At 41.7% G+C, this 22497-nt stretch overlaps 1 protein-coding gene across 1 annotated transcript in view; it reads right to left on the reverse strand.

Moving 5' to 3' along the window:
* Nucleotides 1-21968, reverse strand: part of MOB2 (MOB kinase activator 2) — a 156587-nt gene extending 134619 nt beyond the window's left edge. The window contains exon 1 of the mRNA XM_074954835.1: nucleotides 21841-21968. Within this exon, the coding sequence (XP_074810936.1) occupies nucleotides 21841-21857 (17 nt within the window). The 5' untranslated portion in view covers nucleotides 21858-21968. The remainder of the gene's footprint in view (nucleotides 1-21840) is intronic.
* Between the last annotated feature and the right edge of the window lie 529 nt (nucleotides 21969-22497).

A 22497-nucleotide genomic window follows, 5' to 3' on the forward strand; every position in this document is an offset into this window, starting at 1 on the left:
CATTTTACAAATTCTAAATGCATACAAAGAACGGTCATTTCAACTGGTTTTATGGGTCAACTTCTAGTATTTTTAAAAGATTTACTCACCAAGACTGTTGTGGCATCAGCCCATCAGGTCACTGCCAGAGTTCTTTTTATAATCTACTCCACTTGACAAAGTTTAGCTTCCCCCTTTAACTACCACAACAATACGTGACACAGCCTTTGCCTGCTGGATAGATATAAAATATCCTTATCACATCTTTCAATTCTGTTCTGCTTCCTTAATGGTGTCTGAACAAACATAAAAAGCTACAGGAAAGGAGAAACTGTCAACGCTCATGTTATCGACAGACTTGATCAGCACACAGCCAGAAGCTGCAAACCCAATTGTGTGTGGAAGGCTTCACTTAAAAGCAACCCAGACGAGCACCTAATCTGGGAATGCCTGATTGCCTGCAGAAGAAGTGTGTCTTATTCTTAATATGCACTACCCTAAAACTGGATTTAGAGTTCTGGACTTTCAAAGTCACTGTTTACCGTATATTTTGCTTGGGCTTGATCTGGAGTCATTAATGCATGATGGTACCCAAAGTCTAGGTTCGTGGTATCTGTGGAACTAACTCAGACCAGAGGAAATCAGATTTTTCATGGACACAATTCACTGACACTGGAAGTACAGCAACTGGCTGTCCTCAGTGCCTGATCAGCACTGGTATTTGCTGAGCTGGGGCTGAAACCTGATCGCTCTTACAGGTGGAGGCAAATTGTTTCTGTTTAGAGAGGAGAAAGGTGATTGGCAGAAAAATGGTTTTCTTCATGAGGCTCTTTTAAACCCATTTAGCCTGCCCTTTACTCAGATAACCTATTGGCCCTCTGTGGTGAGGCACTTCATGATGGAGCTCTTCCTCCATCAACACAAACAAGCCCACTGCTATTTATCTGGGGCATAAGCCCGGGGTTCTCTTAGACAATTAGGAGGGAAGCTAATAATAACCCAAGAGACAAAACTGCCATGTATTTTTTTGAAATACGAAGTAGATTCAATTGACATACTTTTCTACGTTAGCCTTCGCTCTGTATAATCAAGAGAGGAGGACTGAGAGAGTGGCATTTTCTCCCTTGCCCACTGTGGACTTATTCCAGGCCATCTGTGTGGAATGCCAGACAGGACAGTCTATCTTCCCTGCAGAATAGCATAGTGGTGCCAGCCACTTCACTACAAAAAATGGAGGGGAGAGTGAGGGAGGAAGGGCAGGCAGGGAGCTTCTTTTGTTTTCCTTATTTGTTTGTTTGCTTTACTTGGGCAGCAAACAGAGGGCTTTCCTCTTGCCAAATTCACTCCCATGGTGAAATGTTCCCAATTACACTGTGGTGGAGAGAAAAAACGAAGTTTGCAATTAGAGCTGCAGGAGTTTGAGCGTCACTTCCTAGGCAATAAGTGAGACTGCCAAGTATGGTGCATCTCTGCAAAGAACTCAAACCTGAGCAGATCAGCTACTACAATTATTTCTTCAATAATTATTTTTATAAAGTGCCTTTTCTTTAACAAAATACTCCAAAGTACGCTGAGTACTCACCATAAGCCTCTGTTACAAGTCAGCCTTCTATAAGCCATTTCACCATTTTCCGACTCTCCTCAGTTTTATATTTGCAACACCTGCAAAGAGCTGGATGGCTAATTCAGGGTTCTGTAGAACACACAGCATAAAAATAGTTCTTACACTTTCACAGCGCACAGGGAGGTTGTTTTACATATCCTGTGCAAGTCAAATACTTCTCCTTGTGGGATTCTCTTTGTTGGAGCCCTAAAAATCACCCATCCTTCGTATGTCTCGGAGCCTCAAATTGCAATGGTCTTTCTTCCACTCTCCAGAGACAGTCAATACAGGGAGGAAACCGAAAGAGGCATTATACCTCACCTCACATAAGAGAAGGAACTCACTCCCTGCGTAGCAATCTCAGCTCCTGCCAGACCAGGAAACAAGAGTGTGGAAAGAGATTCTAACCTGGACATTGCAGAACGCTGTTCATGCACCAAGACAGCCCCAGGTGCTGGACTTTTTACATTACATTGCATGGCAACAGCCTCAATTCCTTTCAATTTTGGTGCGATGGTGAAAGTTCAATTTGTTCCACAAGCAGAGCAAATGGCAGACAGGAAAAATACAGATGCAAGAGAGTCCGTTGGAGTTGAATGGTGAATCAACAATACGTTCTCACAGGGCTGCAAGCCCCACCCTAAAAGATATAATCCCCCCAAATATAAATTCAATCATTCTGGGAGTTGTACAGCTGTTTAAGATTAAAGAAGAGCCAACACTAAAGATTTCCATTTGCAAACTAGGTCCTGAAGTCACACCTTGATAAGTTTCACTGGACTTATTGTCCCGCTTTATGGCCAATGGTTAGCCAGTGTATGTTTGAAGAAAAGGGATAACAGGGGAGAGAGGGAGAAGAGAAGAAGAATGGCAACAAAAGCCAATGTTCAACCCCTACCTCCAAGGCAAAAAACAAAAACAAACAAACAAACAAACCAAAGCTACTCTATACCTACTGTAAGACCTCTGTCCAGTTTTGATCTGCCATGCAACTTCTGCCCACAAAAAGAGTGCAGCAATACACTAAAAGTAAACATATTTGGAAGATAAAACTTGCCATTTGCCACACAAATGTTCCAATTTTTTCCAGCAGAAACAGAGCAAAAAAAAAAAAAAAAAAAAAAAAAGACTTTAAATCAGTTTGCCTAAAATAAGCCATCCCTTATTACATACCACTCCCTCCCTATGCGGAGGGATTTAGGAAGCATGTATTGCCATGATCTGACAAGAGGTAATCCAATAATCCATAGATCCTCTCTCTCTCCTGGACAAGGACACAGATGCTTTGACCCCTCCACCAAGGCCTTGTGTCCCCACCTCACTTTTGCAACACACCAGCCAGCTGTGCTGATGCAGCAAGCGTTAGACACTCCTTTAAACAGGGCTGTAGTAAGAACAACATGCAGAGAGACCCACATTCTGAAGGTTTCTTGTACCACAAGAAAATCCTAATAGAATGTCTTACTTCTCTTCATCCTCCCTTCCCCCCTTCTACCTCCACTGGTCTAGTACTGTTAGAACTTGGTGGGCTTCCCAGGCAAAACTCTCACCTGCCTGGTCTAATCTGGCTCTAAAGCTACCAGCTCCATTTGCCCCCTCCTCACCCCCAATGGAAACATTTACAGAACAAAAACAGCTGCTTCAGGATAAACCTACAGGGCTGCATCTCACAGTACACTAGAGAGCTGTGAAACACTGTTGCTGAGCACAGTACACTTAGTTCTGCAACAAGTGTATCAAATCATTGCCTCTCATAACATGGTGCATAGGAATAATAAAGATAAAGCAACAAACACCAGAATGTTTAGAAGTGGTGAAGAGAAAGTTCTCTGAATGGAGGCCAGGTTGAATGAACCTATTTGCACCCAGCAATTGCAGGCATCTTCTGTCAATGGATCTTACATACTGTACAACAAGGGTTCTCAAACTTTATTGCACCGTGACCCCCTTCTGACAACAAAAAATACTACACGACCCCCTGAGGGGGGACTGAGCCTGGGCCTGACCAAGTCCAAAGCCTCAGGTGGGGGGAGGAGCAAAGCCCAAACCCCATGCCCTGGGCTGGGGGGAGGGAAGAGGGGAGAGAGGGCAAAGCCAAAGCTCCAGGATTTCAGGCCCAGGCGGGAGGCCTGTAACCTGAGCCCCCCAACCTAGGGCTAAAGCCCTCAGATTTTGTCTTCAGCCCCAGGCCCTACAAGTCCAAAGCCAGCCCTGGCGACCCCATTAAAATGGGGTCCTTACCCACAGTTTGAGAACGGATGCTGTACAATATGTTGCAGCACACCAGGAGGAAGGGAGTGAATTAACTGTTTCTATTTCTATACGTTTAAGAAAAGACCTTCCCCTTACAAAGCAAACCCACTCCCTACTGTAAGGTGAGTTAAGACTCATACAGCCACATAGCAAGCCTTCTGGGAACATAATGCAGTGGATACTATTAAATACTGCACATCCCAGTTTCACTTTCCCAAGTCATGTGACCAGTAGACTACCACCATCTGGTGCACAAAGGAGAGATCTGTGATGGAGGGGGGTTCTTTACCATTGTTCTTCTATAATCAGGTACTCTTAACAAGATTTCACTGCACATATAAAAGCAGCAGCAATCAACGGGCAAAAAAAAAAAAAAAAGAAAGTTTTGTGCACCAGGCCTGCTTTCATTTACATCTGCCCAGTCATACTGCATCTGATCCTAGAGCCTTCCATCTGGACAGAGGGAATCAATTCCTGTGCCCAATACATACCATATTCTCAGTTTACCAGCTTGATGTCTTAAAACGAAGAGAAAGACCAGGGAGTGGAGACAACTAGAAGTAGGGACTTTTGTTGGATATCCTCATAGGTGGTGACAGAGCAAAGCAGAGGTGGTGATGCTGCCAGACTAAATGATCATGTTGGTCCCTTCTGGCCTTATAGTCTAGGAGTCTAATATTGCAGAGTTTAGGTGCCTTGCTTTATTCTCTTAGCAGCAGAACAATTTGTTGCACACATTAAAAACAGAATGCTAATCTAATTTAAAATAAAAAAAGACTGAAATGCCATGCAAACTGCTGCTCCAGTCCAAAAATACTAATCAGTTTACAAAGCCTGAATCTTAGCCTAGTGCTGTACATTTCTGGATACTGTGTCAGGGCTTATGTTAAATACAGCCATTTCACTATCACTTTCCAAAAAGTGGCCACTTTTAAAATTTTAATATTTGGGCAAATATTAAACAAAGTTTTTCCTTTCATTGGAAACTGGTTTAACAATCTGACAATGGATGCTATACTATTACCATCAGAAACTGTCACTTCCAGCAAGAGACTCAGCAGCAGCAGGCAGCTTAGTAATTAAAAGTTGTATATTCACGGTATATCTATACTGAGTAGTGCAGCTAACCTGGATTTTGCAGACTTGCTCACCTCAGCAAGCTGCACATATAAAATACATAAATAGAGTCATCTGTAGGGTAAAATTTAAGTTTCCTGTCCTAGACACTTTTTCTCTGCACTTACCTGCGGTTATGTAGTTTCATAATAAGAGTGAATACTCAGACCACTGTCAGACTGTTTTATTCTTACTGTGTATGCTGAGGCAATCCCCAAGATCACATGCTAACTGAAACAAGATTATATACTCTGGAAAAATATTTCCAAACAAGCTAAAAATCAAACCCGAGCAACAGGCAAGAGTATTTCCCTAAACCCATAAGCAGCACATGAACATGTGCATTTCTGTACCAGCACTGAACAACTATGTTGGCTGCAAGGATGAGACTTCCTCCAGCTACATTTTTTACAGAACTGTTGTAGACAAGAAAACAGCTAACAGGATGCGTGCAGGAGGTATTCTGCACACATTACCAACTTATTTCTGTAAGGGAGAGATTCTGGAGCTTTGGGAAGGGAAGAAAGGAAGGACAGCTTCAAGCCTAGAGCTTTACAGACTGACAACACAGACAAAAAGTTAACAAGGGGAAGAGTGTGATAAGATTATGCTTAGAAAAAGTTGTTAGCTTTGACTTCTGGTTAGACAAGTAGCCCTACAGGAAATATAGAGTTTAAAGCAGGCTAACTTATTTCCTATTGCTTCAGTGTTTAAAAAAAACCCACACATTCTCAGTATGCATAAATCAAGATGTCATTGGCATTGGAAACACAAACCCAGCTTAACTCCATAGCTACAAGGCTTTTGTTGATCCCCCACTAACATTCCCACCAGGTTCCACAGCCTTCCTTTACTTCTATTACAAGACATCTTGGTTTTGTAACACACAAGGAAATACCATCAAATTCTCCTCTTATATATTCACTTATGAATGTTTCCTTCATGGGTATGACAACAAGAACTGAAGTCACCCAAGGTTATTATTACAAGACACTTACAACTACTCCAATATCTTTACACATGAATTCATTGTAAATTCTTGCCGTAGCTCTCATGATTTTGGGTACTAACACAAGTTTAATTTAAAATACACCAACACAAAATATCCACATCCAATTGGTCTGATCTGCAAAAAAAGGATTAAGTTTTATTTATATATCAGATTTGTTCATTCATCAATTATGCCTTTTAAAGAGATTTCAGTATGCAGGTAGGATTTACACAACAGTATTCAGCACACATTCATCTTTAGAGGTTATTTACAACAATCCCCCCCCCCAAACATCTTTAAAATAAGGCTGTTCCTTCAAATTAAATATTTAGGTCCCTTGACCAGGTGTATTAAGTAACAAGCAATACAAACAGCATGCTGGAGAGGTAAATCAGAGTGATGGCAATCAACAACTCTGATCTGGTAAAAGTTTCTCTTGGCATTAGGCACATAAGCTAGAAATCAAGGAGAGAGGGTTTTAACTCCCTTTTGACAAGATATGTAAGGAACATACCCTTAGTATGAAATCCTTAGGAAAGGTATAAACAAGTCATTGGCACAAGTGATCTGAGAAAAAAGCCACTGAACCTTTCTTCACATTTCATCTCCTGGTTACGTAAACTATTTTCAAACGCTTGCAGAGAAGTTAGTAGTAACTTCATATGAGCTTCTTAAACCCCCTTTTGCAAATTTTTTGCAAATTTTGCATATGTCTAATTCCCAGAAGGAAAGCAAAGTGGTTTTACAGAGTGTTGATGGATTTTCATGACAAAGGCCCATACGAGTTGCTACCTGAGGTCTGGTGCATTTCTGATGAGAAGGTACCTCACATCTTTGTATGTACAAGAGTAGTGGCACAAGAGATATAGGGCTTTACATAGTCTTACATTTTACATTTAGCTAAATGAGTACAAACCCTGTATGAACACACTTAAATCTGTTTACAACTGGTTATCAATTCATCTTAATATAGTAATTTATTGAGCAGGAGCAGGGAAGGCAAGTAAAGTTGTCAATTTAAAAACAAAGTTTGTAGTGAGGAAAGAATTCTAAGGAACAAGAAAGGGTCATCTTTAATAGCTAAACACAACCCAATTATCTTATGATGTGGTCCTGTTTAAGGCAATCTCTGGCTGATTAGTTGTTTGTGCTAGCCTTGTCATCTACAAGAAAACTATTAAGTCCTATGCCTACCCCAATTCAGCCAATTGAATTTCATTTGGTAGTGCAAGAGCGTCATATATACAGTGTTGTGTAGCAATGTTGGTACCAGGATATTAGAGAGAGAGACAAGGTGGGTGAGATGATATATTTTATTGGATCAACTTTTGTTGATGAGACAAGCTTTCGAGCCACACAGGGTTCTTCTGATCTGAAGAAGAGCTCTGTGGGGCTCAAAAGCTTGTCTCTCTCAACAACAGGATTTGGTCCAATGAAATATATTATCTCACCCACCTTGCCTCTCACATATACACATGAACACTTTAAATGTTTCCTATATAATAAGACAGTTTTTCCAACATTAATATAATCAGTGGAATGAAATTATATTTGGCCTGCTCAGTTAGGACTGGCCAATAATCTCATAGCTTTTCAAAACATATAGATTTCTTTTATGTTTCTGAGTCAATGCTTATTCTTTACAAATAACAACAAACTTGCTACGGCATGCAACTAAGAGTTAAAAATAAGACAGCTACTATGTTTCCTTTCCATAAAGGCCTCTCCCCACCACCACACTTGGAAAAAAAAATTAAAAAAAAAAAATTTACACTTCAGTGTTAACATGGGGTGATCCCCAATAGTGATGTTATTTTTAGCAAAAGCACCCCCAGCCCAGGATCTCATCTTTGAACTGGATCTTCCTGGATGTAGATTCAGCCCAATTGAGGGATTACAATGAGCTAACAGTGCTTATAAAACAAACATTCAAGTGTACAGAGGTTATGATTAAACAAAAAGAAATGCTGACTGATGCCAAACACTTCAAATTCAGATATAAAAGTCTACTAAAATCTGATCTTGTGAATCATCAGTTCAGCATACAAGCCAGAAGCAGTATGTGAGCTGACAGTACATAAACTGTCCAGAAAGAAATACAGACTGAAGTGGAGAGGACCCAGGTCAACATGCCATCTCAAAAAGTGTTGCAGTCAACCCAGAGGAATTCTATATTAGACCTTATCCTAAGAGATAAAAAGAAACTGACCACAGAACTAAAAGTTAATGGTACCTTGGGTACAAGTGGTCACTACTTGATCACATTTAATATGTGCAAGCAGAGTCAAGTCCAGACCAGTAATATGAAGGTGCTTTAATAGAACAATTATGAGTCAAATCTGGGAGGAAAAATTTATCAAAAAACCAAGTCAATGAGAATAATTTAAAACCACCTTTACTAGATGCCTGAAAAGTCACAGTCCCACAAAAGAAAAAAAAAAAAAAAAAAAGACTGTGCTCCTTAAAAAAACAAAAACCTAGTTTAGAGGGGAAGTGAAGGCAGCTGTAAAGAAATTTTTTTTTTTACAACAAATGGAAGAAAGGAGAAGTTGATACTAATGAGTATAAATCAGAAGTTAGGAATTGTAGTAAATTGATACAGGAAGCCAAGGGACACAAGAATAAGTCTACCGCCAGTAGCATTAAGGACAATAAGGAGTTTTTAAAATATATTAGGAACAAAGAGACACCTGACAATGGTATTGCTCCATTGCTAGATGGAAGAGACAGAATCATCAGTAATAATGCAAAAGAGGCAGAAATGTTAAATATTTCTCTTCTGTATTTGGGGAGAAAACAGCTAATGTATCTCATTGTATGGTGATAAGATTCTTTCTATGCCACTAATCTCTGGAGAATACTAAAACAGAAGGTACTAAACTTAGATATTTCAAAATCAAGTGGTCCAGATAATTTGCATCCAAGAGTTTAAGAAGGGATAGCTGAGGAGCTTGCCGGACCACTAATGTGGAACCTCTTTGGAGGTGTTACAATCTCCCCACACTGTTCCTAGTTCCAGGCCCACAACCATAACTAAAATTATTACAGTAAGATCTCCCGAAGATATTGCAGGAAACTGCCACATCTGTCACAATGGAAACAACTTAAATTTAAATACCACAGTGATTAAGTGTCACAAGAGACTGGGATACTTGTTCAATCTCCAGAAAGTCCAACTGGATCTGGTCGTGAGGTGGGGTGGTGGAAAGGGGAGTGTTTTAAACAGACAATTCTGTCCATTCCCTTCCCCTAGTATCATGAAATCATTACAAGTTTTAACATATGCTCACTGACAGACAAGGTCTCAAAGTTGTGACAACTTTGGGGACCAGTAAATATCAGGAGCACAGATTTATCCTGGCATCTTTATAGACTAAGATACTGTAATTTACCTTACTTACAACATGGGTGGGGATGAAACATAACAGGAGACCTGACCCATAGCTCCATAATAGGGACACTGTCAGAAGTTCACATTATCTGAAAAAGCATGGAAGGAGGGATAATTGTTTCTTAAGCCTGCAGTACGAAGACCTCAAGGAAGCGCAAATGGTCGGAGAGTCACAGACAGCACCAAGAAACATGATACATGCAATTGCCATTTTTTAAAACTTCCAGATAATAAGTTAATGAACTAGTGCACTTAATACTACTGTAAAAGTAGTATAAATATTTCAGCTTGCAGCTAAATTGGAGGAGAGGCTATTCTCAAATAGGAAGAAAGGCTATTTCAATATATTTTAGAGAGATGTCTGAAACATAGGTCCAGAGATACTGAAAAAGACCAACAGTCCACCGAGTCCAATATCCTGCCTCTGACAACTGCAATGATGGATTGATTCAGAAGGCACCATAAACCTCTGTAGGGGAAAGTTTCTTGCTGGCTCTGGCTGATCAGCTTATGCCTTGACACACGAGGACAGAAAACACTTGCCATTTTTATCGTAGCTAGCACAAATGCAGAGAACACTCTGGTTAATATGATCTAATCTTTACAGAATTATACTAAGCAAGTTGCTTTAGTGGTATTATACAACTTTCAGTTCCACAGGTTTATTAAGTATTGTGTTTCATTAGTGTTACATCCTTGCAGATCCTTTTATTTAATCAACTGCCCCATTGTTCTTCTCTTATGGTAACAGTAAGCTGGAGCACAGACTAGCCTCCAAAATTCATTTCGGACTCTTCCCTCTTTACCCTTTTCTTTTGATCTTGCTATTGTGCTTCCATACTGTGAAGAGAAGCAAGCATTTAGCTGAAGCTTGAATTCATATAATCTGTTTAATAGTAAGCGGAGCATAATGGAGAAATGCCCACTGTCTCATTTCCATTGCCACTGACCTCCCTTCCGACACAGGAGCCAAATATCCAGCTTTACAGGTTGTGTGAAGAACTGTTGCCCTGACTAGATTCTCTCCCCTATGAGAGCTTGCCTTCAGCAGCCAAACTGCTTTTTTTCCTTAAAAAAAACAAACCAAAAAAAAAACAACCAACCAAGGTCTTTTTAAAAACTCTTTCTGTGCTGCTATTGAATGGTTAAAGGTCAAAATGACAAGTGTAACTCTGAAGTGAGGCAATTTAGAACTCCTGCAGAAGAAGCTGTCTCAAGAATGGGGAAACTTCTAGGAGTCCAATTGCCCAAAACGTGTGAACAATCTCTGGCAGGAACATTTAATAAGACCACGTTTATTCTTCATTCACAAGGGAGAGCTCGTGTGGCTCACTGATTTAACAATCCTCAACAGTACTAAAACCAATGCGTCACTGCCAAGGCATCACATGCCTTCCTTACAGAGCTTGCTATGGCAAGAGAAGCAGCCTCAGCTTTTTGTATTCCAGAATAAAGTGGGTGGAATACTACTAACAAGGATGTTTAAAAACTGCATTCAGTAAACAAGCTTCACAGTCTCCTCATCTTGTTAACTAGGGAGCGGAAACAGTGCACTGCAGAAAAGGATACACGGTAATACACTAGTTTACTTCACTAGCATATCACTTTGAGACCTGGATTAAAATTCTGCCTTTGATCAACAACAGTCGCAGTATACGCAGACCTGGCAAAGGAGAGTTCAGATTTGCTTAATGTAGCTGTTTAAAAATCCCATAATCTCAACGTCAATGGGCATCCAATTATTCTTGTACACAGACTGTTAGTGAATGATGCCACAAGCTTCCCATAGTGCAAAGCCATGCAGACCACCAAAACTTGAGCTGATCCGATCCAAACTGCCGCTTCCTGAAACTTGTCCTGGGCAGGGTTGCTGCATTCAATCAAAAGCTCCCAAACCTCCATTTCCCCCCAGATTCATTACACACCTGTTTTCGCTAGGCAAAACTTCCTTTAGATCCATTTATAAATTTTTAATTACTCTCATGAAAAACATCCAGTTAGTTATCCCATTTACTGTTTTGCCACAGAATGATTATAACAAAGACTTGAGGCCATCTCTTTATTATCTACTGTGAGGTAACTAGCCTACCCCCAATAATACTTGTTCTTGGCTAGTCAGGGGTTCTCTCCAGTAGCCCACTAAGCTAATAGAAAAGATACATGATTGGGCAACCAGAAAAGAGAATCAGCTCAGTACATTTTGTTTCAATGTGTTAACTGTTTGTACTGTTCATTGCAAACAGCTTAATATAATGCATGACTTGCTTCTAATATTTGCCATATGCCCAGATGCTATGGAAATGGGAAAGTGGAAGTCATCAAGAGTTACAGCCTAGTAATGAATCTTCCCAGGTGTACCCATTGAAGGCCTGTGTCTGGGGAGGTAATTTGTGGAATCTAAACTTAAATTAACAAGTACCTGCTTCCTCATACTCTGCTCTCAGTCAGAGGAAAAAACATTGCCAACTGCTTTTTAAGAGTTTATTTACTTGTCATTGTATACGACACCCAGATGGAAGCCTGAAAGATTTTTTTTTCCCAGAGTTACTTATCAGTTAGTGTAAATATAGTTCATGCTTAAAAGGAACTTAAGTGATAGTGGCTCTGTTTATGCACTACTACTGATGTCAGACCAGTTCTAGGAATAGGGGTTTTATAGTAAACACACAGCCAGTAGACTGAAGACAGAACTTAATTTCTGCTTAAATTCAAATATCTTATTTTCATCATACTAATGATGCATTTTATGTCATGTTATTCAGAAAAAGGATTCAGGAAAAAAGGAGATCAAGAGACAGTAAGCGTTTTCAATATTTACTGAGGGCCACAGTCATCCCAGATTTACACCCTGCAGCGTTGCAGCACTGAGTTAGGAAAGAATTTGAATAAAAAACCCCACTGTAACAGATACAGGGTGGATCAAAGTATGAACTCTGAGTGCATGAAAAGCGCAGTTCCCCCTCAAGTACATTTAATTCAATTTTAAGGATATCTGTTTACATATTCACATGCTTCTCTAAATGTTTTGTAGGAATGAGCATCCCTATGCTGTGCCCTCTACAGAAAGCAAACAGGAAAGAAACTTAAAAGGAGGGCCAAGTATGGCTGGATACAAGCAGTATTGGGTAGGAAAAAAGCAAAAACAGCTTCAGACACATCTGACTCTCTTTACAGGAAGCCTTAATTCACTTACGTGCAGAGTAATGCAGCTGCAGTGACAAGAGGAGGAAACAATTCATCAATAACCAAAGCTCAACACAGCATGCAAAGTCATTAATGTCTCAGAAGCATAGTAGAAGACACCAAGCTTTTCCTGATCTCCCTAGTATTGTAATTACTGAATTGCCTTGATACCATCAAACTGCATCCTAACCCAAGATCTTAGCATAATGGCTAATTATTTCCAACACTGGAAACTTAGGGGGGAAAAAAACCATGGTGACAGCCATTTTATTGTTCAGATGGAAAGCAAATACCAAACTCAATGTGCAGTTCTGTGGTGAGAGTGTCAGCCATGAGGCTAACCCAAAGTATCTTGACATTATACTGGACCAAAGTTTGACCTTTCGACAACACCTCGTGAACATAGCAATAAGATCAGGTCTCATGTTACGCTTATCAGGAAACTGGCCGGAACAGCATGGGCTTCAGTCCACGGGCCCTACAAACCGGAAGTATATATTCTGCGGCTGAATACTGTGCGCAAGTGTGGTCTCACAGCAGTCACACAACTCCTTGATACTCAACTCAACAATGGCATGTGCATAGTGTCAGGAATGCTCATATCTGGCTCCCAGTTCTATCGCACATTCAGCCTCCACAGATTAGAAGAGCTGCCCAGACATTTTGCTTTCTCAGCCATGTCAGGGCAAACATGAGGATCCCATTGCACAATGCATCACCTGCAGAACCCGCCAAAGTCAAGATTAAAATCCCACAAGCCTTTATGGAACTGCATCAAGGCCCTTACACTCAACTTCAATGCTGAGGCTCAATGGAGAGCCACATGGAGCATTTCGACTGCTCAAAAGAAACAGCTTGTCGTTGAACCTGCCGAGGAACCGCTGGTTTTGCTTTATGTAGGAAAGACTGGTGTAGATTGAATCTCATGGGAGATGTGGACAAACCCTGTTTAAATGGAAAATGAGGCAAACACTTGTATCTGACTGTGGTCACCAGGCACAAACGATGGAGCACCTCATATCTGAGTTATTTCACTGGGGGTCTGAAGGACGTTGCCGCAGCAGTGAGCTGGTGAATGTGATAGCTATCAAATTTAGATATAAATTTGTAATGGTTACTATCTACCGAAGCCATACGAAAGAAGCAGCAGCAGCTGAATTATTAGTCTCTTTCCCATGCCTTCACCCGCCAGAAGAGATGTAAAATCCCATTGTGACAGTCTTGATAAACTTTCGGTTCTATTATCTGTTTCTTTCAAGCAAAACTATATTTAGTTTCACTTTAATAGAGTCTAGAGATATTTAGAGCGTCCAATGACATGTACAAATTTTATTTGGGTTCAAAGAGCATAAATTTAACATGTCCTTGGGTATTATGTGTGTGAATGGGAAGTGAATGAGGAACATGTGACTCTTTGATAGGACCATGGAGGTCTGTGTTTTACGAGTCTATTTTCAACTCTCTCCAAATAGGGAAAACAGCTCATGAAACCCTGATTTTGCAGGGATTATACAAAAGGGAAACACCTGTTGTGAGGTCAGTTAAAAATCAAAATGAGCATATATTCATGCACCTGAGAGAGGTTCTAGCAAAGCTCCACTGGGGGGGGGGGGGAGGAGAAGGGGGAGAGAAAAAAAAATCACCTTATAAAAGCAGAAGGGGAACGAGGGGAAACAAGTTAGCCTCCTTTTTAACGTCAGCTGATGGAAATGCTGGTACTGCAGTGTACAGAACTAAGGGTAGAAATGTAATTTTTTATTTTAATCCATATTTTGGGGGTAGGGCATTCTGTTGTAATTAGTTAATTTCAAGGAATCCCCAAAATTAAAATACTTCCTTACACAAATGCCTGTTCTGCACAGGCCAGGAGTATACTGCTTTTAACCTTAACCTGTTCAACTGTACTGGGGAGCAGCCAACCTGAACACAAAGCATGCAACATACTTCTTCACTGTTCCTAGCTATATGCTGATTTCCTTACATTTAATTTATACTGTCCAAGCACAGCCAAAGGGCTTGTCTACACTACCACGTGGGGTCGATTTAAGATACGCAACTTCAGCTATGTGAATAGCGTAGCTGAAGTCGACATACTTAGATCTACTTACTGCGGTGTCTTCACTGCGGTAAGTCGACAGCTGACGCTCTCCCGTCGACTCCGCTTGTGCTCCTCGTTCTGGTGGAGTATCAGAGTCGAGGGGAGAGCACTCAGTGGTCAATTTATCGCATCTATATGAGACGCAATAAATCAACCCCCACTGGATCGATCACTGCCTGCCAATGCAGCGGATAGCGTAGACAAGCCCAAAATTAAATCTAGCACAGCTGAAAATTAGCATATTTGATTCTTATTTGCTTGTAAAGTCAGATGTAGGTAGAAGTGTTACAACTTAAGTGTTCTTTGTATACCTTTAGTCTCTAGTTATTAGCTATTTAACAAGTAGCTCAGTGTTAAGACCTCTCCCCATAATAGTAGTCTGCATATGCTGATGAAGTTCATTTTCAATTAGACATTACCTCAAGAATACACAGCTTTCTAATAAAGAACTCCTGCATTCTCATAAGTCTTCTAACAGTGCTATAGTTAGTAGTATGCAATTCTGGTTTTGTTAACTAGCTTCACAATCTGTAAAGCAGCAATGCTACCACTCCACTTTACAGCTCACAGGATGTTCTAGCTTTCCACATAGTGGCCTGAAGAAGGAAGAGAAAGTCGGTCAGAAGCCTGCTGGTGGAAGGGAAGGTTTGCCACTTCATTTTAACTTAAAATACATTGACCTTATCCAGGTAAAGGTAAGATCATGGAACCCTTCTACACTAGAGGACTGGATCTCTGCACAAGGTTGACTATTGCAGCTGAGATTCTCTTAGACTGATTCTTCTTCAGATGGATTAGTGTCCACACTAAACAGTTGTTTGTGTGGACTAATACACTGTGTCCACACATAGCACTTGCACCAACCTGTGCATTGTGCTACTTATCCCATAATTCCAGGAATAGGTATTTGTGGTAGCAGGTGTGTGCTAGGCACAGAACTGTATGTACTGTGTATACATATGACTGTACATATATAATTTTTATACAGTTGCATGTGAGATTTAGAGAAAGAGAGGTGTTAAAGTTATGTTGGATTAAACCAATGAAGTAACCAAATGATAATGTCCAATAGCTCTCCCCACTGTGAATGTATCATGAAGGGCAAGGGCTTTTCCCTCAATTACATTCAAAACACAGAAGGCCACGAGTTGGCTACAGAGTGCTTAGGTAAACTGTACCTGGTGTCTTATATGAGCATTGCTGACTTCATGTACCAATACTCTTAAGATAAGGGGCTTGGTTTATAGTCTCTAACTTCTCCATATTTTGGTGAACTATTTCTTCTTATCACCTCTAAAAGTCAGATACATGAGTGAAGGAAGGACAGCCCTCCAAGCTGCCTAAAAATTCTTCACTCCCACAGCACATGTAATAATGTCCATCTCCTGGGGAAAGTATTAGGGGAGAGAGGTCTGAGTAGTGGCTACTGAAATACCATGGATATGTATGAGCGAGAATTTAAACCAGGGCATACAGTGCCCTCCTCAGATATTATAGGTCTGGGAGATACTGCTGAGGCAGCCACTTCACTGCCATGCCATTTCAACCCACAGTAAGGCACACATACATTTGTTGCTATAAAATTAGCATGTGTACATATGAATTTTTTCCAGGAGCTAAAGATCCACGGCCCAAAAAATATTATTGTAAAGTTGTACTGAATAATATTTATTGTAGAATAAAAATCGCACAACTAAATAGCTACCTTTAATAAGCTGTTGTGTGCTGCATTCCTCCCTGGGAGAGAAGCAAGGGGTAGAGAGTAGGAGTAAGAGCAAAAGCAAGACCAGGTTAGTATCACCTACCCTGTATAGATCCAGGAATTGGTGGGAAGAAGTTGTGACAGCTTGGTGGGAAGATCAAAGGAAGCATCGTAGCTACAATGCTATCATGCTTGCATTGAAACAGTTCCAACTGAAGCAGTCTGGACAAATGCATTAAGACTTACTCAGAGGTCCTACAATCTTATTGGTACTGGAAATACCTTGTGAAACATCTGGACACAGTATTGGGACTCCGCATTTTACCAGCATTCCAAAGGACCACACTGGTACCGGGAATGCCACAATTCTCTACTGTGGATGGAATATGGATACATGGTCAACAGAAAACAATATCCACACAAGTCTAAGAACAGCATTTGATTGCGGCAAATTGTCTAGGTTGCAAGGTCTTTCACGTGGTAAAAGATGACAGCACAAAGAAAAATTAGTCAAGAAAACATTATAGCTCAGTGCAATACAAAGACGTTCTTTTTAATTAAACAATTTTCACTCATTTTTCCTCCCTCCACCTCAGTCCTTCCATAAAGCAGTAGCTGGTTGTTAACAGGTAGTTTGCTGGCAAACTGATTTTTCTTTTTAAATATCTATGTAACATAAAACTGCTCTGCATATTCAAAGTCATTCTTTGGATGGCATAGATGTTACAATTTATGTATCAGAACCCCGTATTTAAAAGAGTAATCAAGGCTTGTGAGATTTACAACTTCATTTTCAAAAAAGGTTTTGTCCTTTACAATTAAGAGTTTTAAATTCAAATTAAGAAGGTTTCATAACTGAAGGAACAATATCTGTCTTTGTTGCTACTTTAAATTTAGTGTTACAAATAGAGCCAAAAATCTTTAACAGCAAATCAATCCTCTTTCAAAATGAAATACTAAGTGTATAGCCTAGATTCCTGTCAGATGTCAGTGAACACCACCATCCAAGCATCTGTGGTCTCCAATCAAAGCCATGGTACATATTTTCTATGTACAATGGGAATACTTTTAGCTTTCTCTCTTCTATTTATAAAGCTCCAAGATATTGCACAACTTATTGTTCTATTCTTTCCAGACACAACTCCCACTGTAACTAATAGGAGTTACACATATATACCAAAGAGAACACACCCTTCAATCAGTAACATTGTTACGGCAATGTTCAGGAGAAAGATAAGACATTTTCCAAGGGAAAGGAGAGACTTAAGATTTATTTGGGTCTTAAACTAATATGTGATTGTATGTATGCCAATAGCTCAGTTATGCAGCTTTCTCCCCTAGAACTTCCAACAGTTTTAAGGCATTTGAGAGAACAACAATTAACCAAACTGATCACAGTGACACTCTGGTGTGTGGCCAGCCAAGCTTACTGTTATTTGCCTATTCTTTGATAAATTCATCATTGTTTATAGGCTCCAGTTTCTATTTCTGTATTAAGTGCTCTGTGGCAATCTGACACACTTAGGCTGCTGCCCTCTGTGGGATGATTAGAACTTCCCCTTCCCCCACTTCCCAACACAACACTCAACTGTACAGGACCTTTAAAGAATAAAGAGGTCTAAGTGCAATAAATGTGAGATGAGCTGGAATAGTGGGAAGCTAGAACATGGTTAGCTGCTGTTTCTGCCTAGTTTATATTTTAAACAAAGAATTTTCATTTGCCTTTGAAAGCCAGTTTCTATAAGAATACAAAGTTTAACATGTAGAGCGCTTTCCAGTCCACAGCATTCAAGAAAAAAATATGATTGATAACATGAGGAAAAACATTCTTGGGAGTACTAACACATTTGACACAGTATTCAGAGTTGATTAAGAAAGAATTGTACTCTTTCCATATTAGTCTCATTGATACACAGGGACATCAGAAAACAGACTGATGCAGCTTAATATGCAGAAGTGAGAGAGGAAATTCATTAAAAAAACTGTGGTATTCCAAAGTGCAACGTTTTGTTCTTCCCTCTTTGTGCAGGTTTTTCTGCAGCTCCTCCTTTCCCTTACAAGAGATTGGAAACAATTGCAGTTTTAGTTGAAGATAAGGCAGACTGACATTTATTCAAAGCTCTGCTGTAATAAACTGAATACCATAAGTTTCTTTTTCAGTAACCCGAGGAATAATTTCATTTAGACACACACAGTGCTGCGGACAGAAGCACCCAGTTGGACAGATTGAGGCCTGGTCTACACTAGGAAATTGAGTCAGTAGAACTACCTTGCTCAGAGGGTGTGAAAAATCCACACCCCTGAACAATGCAGTTAAACCAACCTAACACCCGGCAAAGACAGCACTAGGTCATTTCCCCCCCCTCAACTTAGTTACCACCTCTGAGGAAGGTGGAGTACCTACACTGATGGAAGAACCCCGCCTGTTGGCATAGATAGTGTCTTCAATGAAGCGCTGCAGCAGTGCCACAGAAGAGTTTGTATAGACAAACCCTAAGAGGTGGTTGTCTTCTCCTCTCTCCCCCACATACCCACTGTTTTCCTTCCCCTTATTACCCACAAAGTCCACACAAAACTTCTACAAACTTTGAAAGAAAGAATGTGTCTCCAGAGTACAAGTAACTCAAATTAGCACACTTAGATTAGGGGCATTGAAGCTAACATAGCTCGAGTGAGAGTAACCACATTTCCAAACAACATGAGTTATACACAGTGATTTGATTAGCAGCATAGAATGACAAGACTATCTTCTGATGACATGTTGTAACTCAAGTTATTGCATCCCCACTGCGTTCCTAGTTCAAGCTTCAGCAGCACTCAGCTTCAGTCCCTCCACTGGCTAGCTACCTTGAGCTTAAAGCAGTTTTCTCGAACTATAGATTTGTGTGTGGGCAAAGGGGTCAAGTTAGGGGTAATATTTGAGTTATAACTTGATCTTACTGTGCTGTGAAGACACACCCTGTGACAATGCAAAAGACTGCAATGTACACAAAGTTTGGACATTAACAGAAGTATCAGGTAACAGCAAAGAACAAACGTAATCCACAGACAAGCCAAGATCAATGAAAATTAATGTAGGCAAAGAGACGTTCTCCACTCCAACTTGAGTTCACCCACCTTGGAAAGATTACATGTACAGTGGCAGCAGTAATACATAGCAAACTTCCAACAAGCCTAAAAACATGAATGATGAGAAAATTTACATTCTAATACAATGAAAGTCTAGTAACATCACAAAGTTTGGTTCTTGGCTAGTTTATGATAATAGTTTGTACAAAATGGGAGTGAAAGAACCATCTTAAGCCGTCTAAGTCTTCTGTTTAAGTACTGGGATATGCTTTTTCTTCTTTTTTTTAAATGAAGCTTCCTTTCACTTAACTCTCCACAACAATACTCAAGTTTCTTTTAGATTTGTTTATATAAAGTAAATATGGTAGGCTCTAGTTGCCTAGTAGTTGCTAAAAACACAATCAAAAGAAACCCAATTAGACCAACATCTTCATTATTAGTAACTATAACAGTATTTCCTTCTAACCTGCATGATGCCAGCTTTCCAATGCATATCACACAAAAAGGCCTTGCATGTCTCAAACACTATACTTCTATTAATTAATTTGTTGTAGGAAAGCTATACTAACAATCTACCCAGAAAATGTGCAGGAGTCCATGCCCATTAGCTTATTAGTCAACATTACAGTTAATACTAGTTATAGAAGTCTTGACAATTGGATCTAGAGTTGGACATATCCAGTCCAAAGAAATCTGTCTTCTTAATAAAAGAGCAGAGCAGACAAATGCTGTCAGTTTACCAACTATCCAGTTACTTCAGTTTCAGAAAAAGAAGAAGTGGAACTGGGTAGTTTTTCCATGTAAAAAACATACTATCTGACCTAGCAACACAGATAGGCTGTGATCCCATTTTCCAGTGCTGTCATACTCTAGAGGATGTAACACAGATAATAAAACATCACACTAAGGATCAAACTACTGTACAAAACCACCTAACTTAAGACCAAGGGTCACTGAATCATAAATTTACCGCCCACCTGATTCGGATCCACAGTTATTCAGTTCACATGAGTACAGGTCATCAGCAAAATTCTTGCAATAAGCTATCAAATCTCTTTCTCTGGGACACTGATAATATATCAGGTCACTCCATTCTACTGTACAGGTGTGTCTCTTGCTAAGATTTTTAAACATAAAACCAGCAGCAAATCGCTTTCTACCTTCTGTCTCTGTGTAATTAGCACTATTAATCCCATGCTATCCAAGTCCTCTGGCACAGCAGTGATTTGGTTTTAATCTCTGCCGAGTTGTCTTCCTCCACTCCCCAGCAAGCCATTCAGATCAGATCTTGGCAAACTCCTAGGTCAGAACTAAATTTCTGCTGCAGAAATAGCGGTCTCACTACACTGATAGAAATGTATTGAGACATGCAATGCCTGCCTTTTTTATATCCAAAAAAGGAAAGAAATTAGTTGCTCTTATACAGATTAATTTGCAGAACAGGGAAAGTTCTTTTCTGCATCTCTCCTACCCTGTAAACCAGTCAACAGCCAATTGCCACATAGCAATCAATAGACAAGGTACCCAAATATAACCCCAAACATTTTACAAGCTTGACACTGTGTAACCCTATAAGCACATTCTAATATGCTATTTCTCCTCTCAATGTCACTGCTGGAGACCACACGTACTGTCTTTTCAGCCCTGAACAATTGATTAGTCATGTATTTCTCTTGTCCCTTAGCAGGAAGAGGAGTGCCATGCTATTTCACTGTTTCTCATGCTTCCCAACCTGGGGAGCCCATGCTTCTCAGCAGGATAGAGTCCCTTACCACCCCAGTATGCTCCCCTCTGTTCACCAACTGCCACCTTTGAGGTGTAACCAACAGTCTCTATACTGCATTAAATTTTATGGCCACTATCAGACGGCACCACATAGCTCAGGGGGAAGCTAAGAGGCTTTTCACTCTGAGGTTTTTCGCTAATTCCTGTGTTTTCCGTGTCCCCTGGTCTCCCTATGCACTTCAAACTTGGCCACGGGGTCCCCATGTCACCTGAAGCTACCCCATGTCAGTGTATTCCTTGCCACTCAGGGACCAGCGGGTGGCCACCAGCTGCTTAGAGGCACCTCCTGACCCCAGATAAGAGGGGAAACTCCTTGCCACTCTTAGCATCACCTGCATTCACAGATAGGCAAGAAATCCCCAGGCCGCTCCACACACACCCTGCCCCTCGCTCCTGCCCCTCCCGAGCCAGATGAGTTGAGGAGAAATGTGCAAGGGACCCACCCCTGGGCTGCTGACACAAGAGCTTGCCTCCACTGGACAGAGCAAGAGGATTCCCCGCCCAGGGCCACCTGCGCTTCACACCCAGCACCCTCCAGCCGTGCCCCCCACCCCAGCCTCCCCCCAGACCCAGGCCAGCAGCCCCAAGCTCTACCCGTACCCCCTCAGCCCCCCCCAGGCTCCCTGCACCCCCGCGACCCCAGCCCCCCGCAGCCCCCCGCGCCACTCACCCCATAAGCCAGTCCATGGCTCTCCCGGGGGCCGCCTCCTCCGCCTGCTCCGCTGCTGCGCCGCCCGCTGGGCGCGGGGCCGGGGAGGAGCCGGGGCGGGCTCCTGCGTCCTGCCCGAGCTCACCACCCGCTCCGGCCTCTGGGGCTGCGCATGGGGCCGCCCGGGCCCCGGCGGCGGGGCTGGCGCTGGCGCCCGCCCCCACCTGGCCCCGCCCCCTCGCCCCCCCCGGCGGCGGCGGCGGACGGGCGGCTCGGCCGGGCTCACGCTCCTGCCCCCAAGCTGCGCCGGGTCCCCTTAGCCTCAGACACACTCCCAGGGAGGCCGGAAGTAAACACACAGGCCCCCGCCCCCGACTACTGCTAACCCGGAAGTGTCCCCCCTTCCCCACCTGGGGCACCATGGGAAATGTAGTCCGGTGTGCAGGCTGGTGGCCACGTGGAGCCCCTGCTGGGCGGAGCGCACCAGGCAGGGTGTCTCCTCTGCCACCAGACGCCCCCCCCCCGCCCCCGATCGGGGCCGCTGAGTGACTGTTAGTCCGCCTATCAGAGGAGTAGCCGTGTTAGTCTGTATCCAGAAAAACAATGAGGAGTCCGGCGGCACCTTAAAGAGTAGCCGATCGGACTCCTCGTGCGCGCATCTGGTGAAGTGGGCTGCAG

Source organism: Natator depressus, chromosome 6 (genome assembly GCF_965152275.1).
Source record: "Natator depressus isolate rNatDep1 chromosome 6, rNatDep2.hap1, whole genome shotgun sequence".
NCBI classification, from domain to species: Eukaryota; Metazoa; Chordata; order Testudines; family Cheloniidae; genus Natator; species Natator depressus.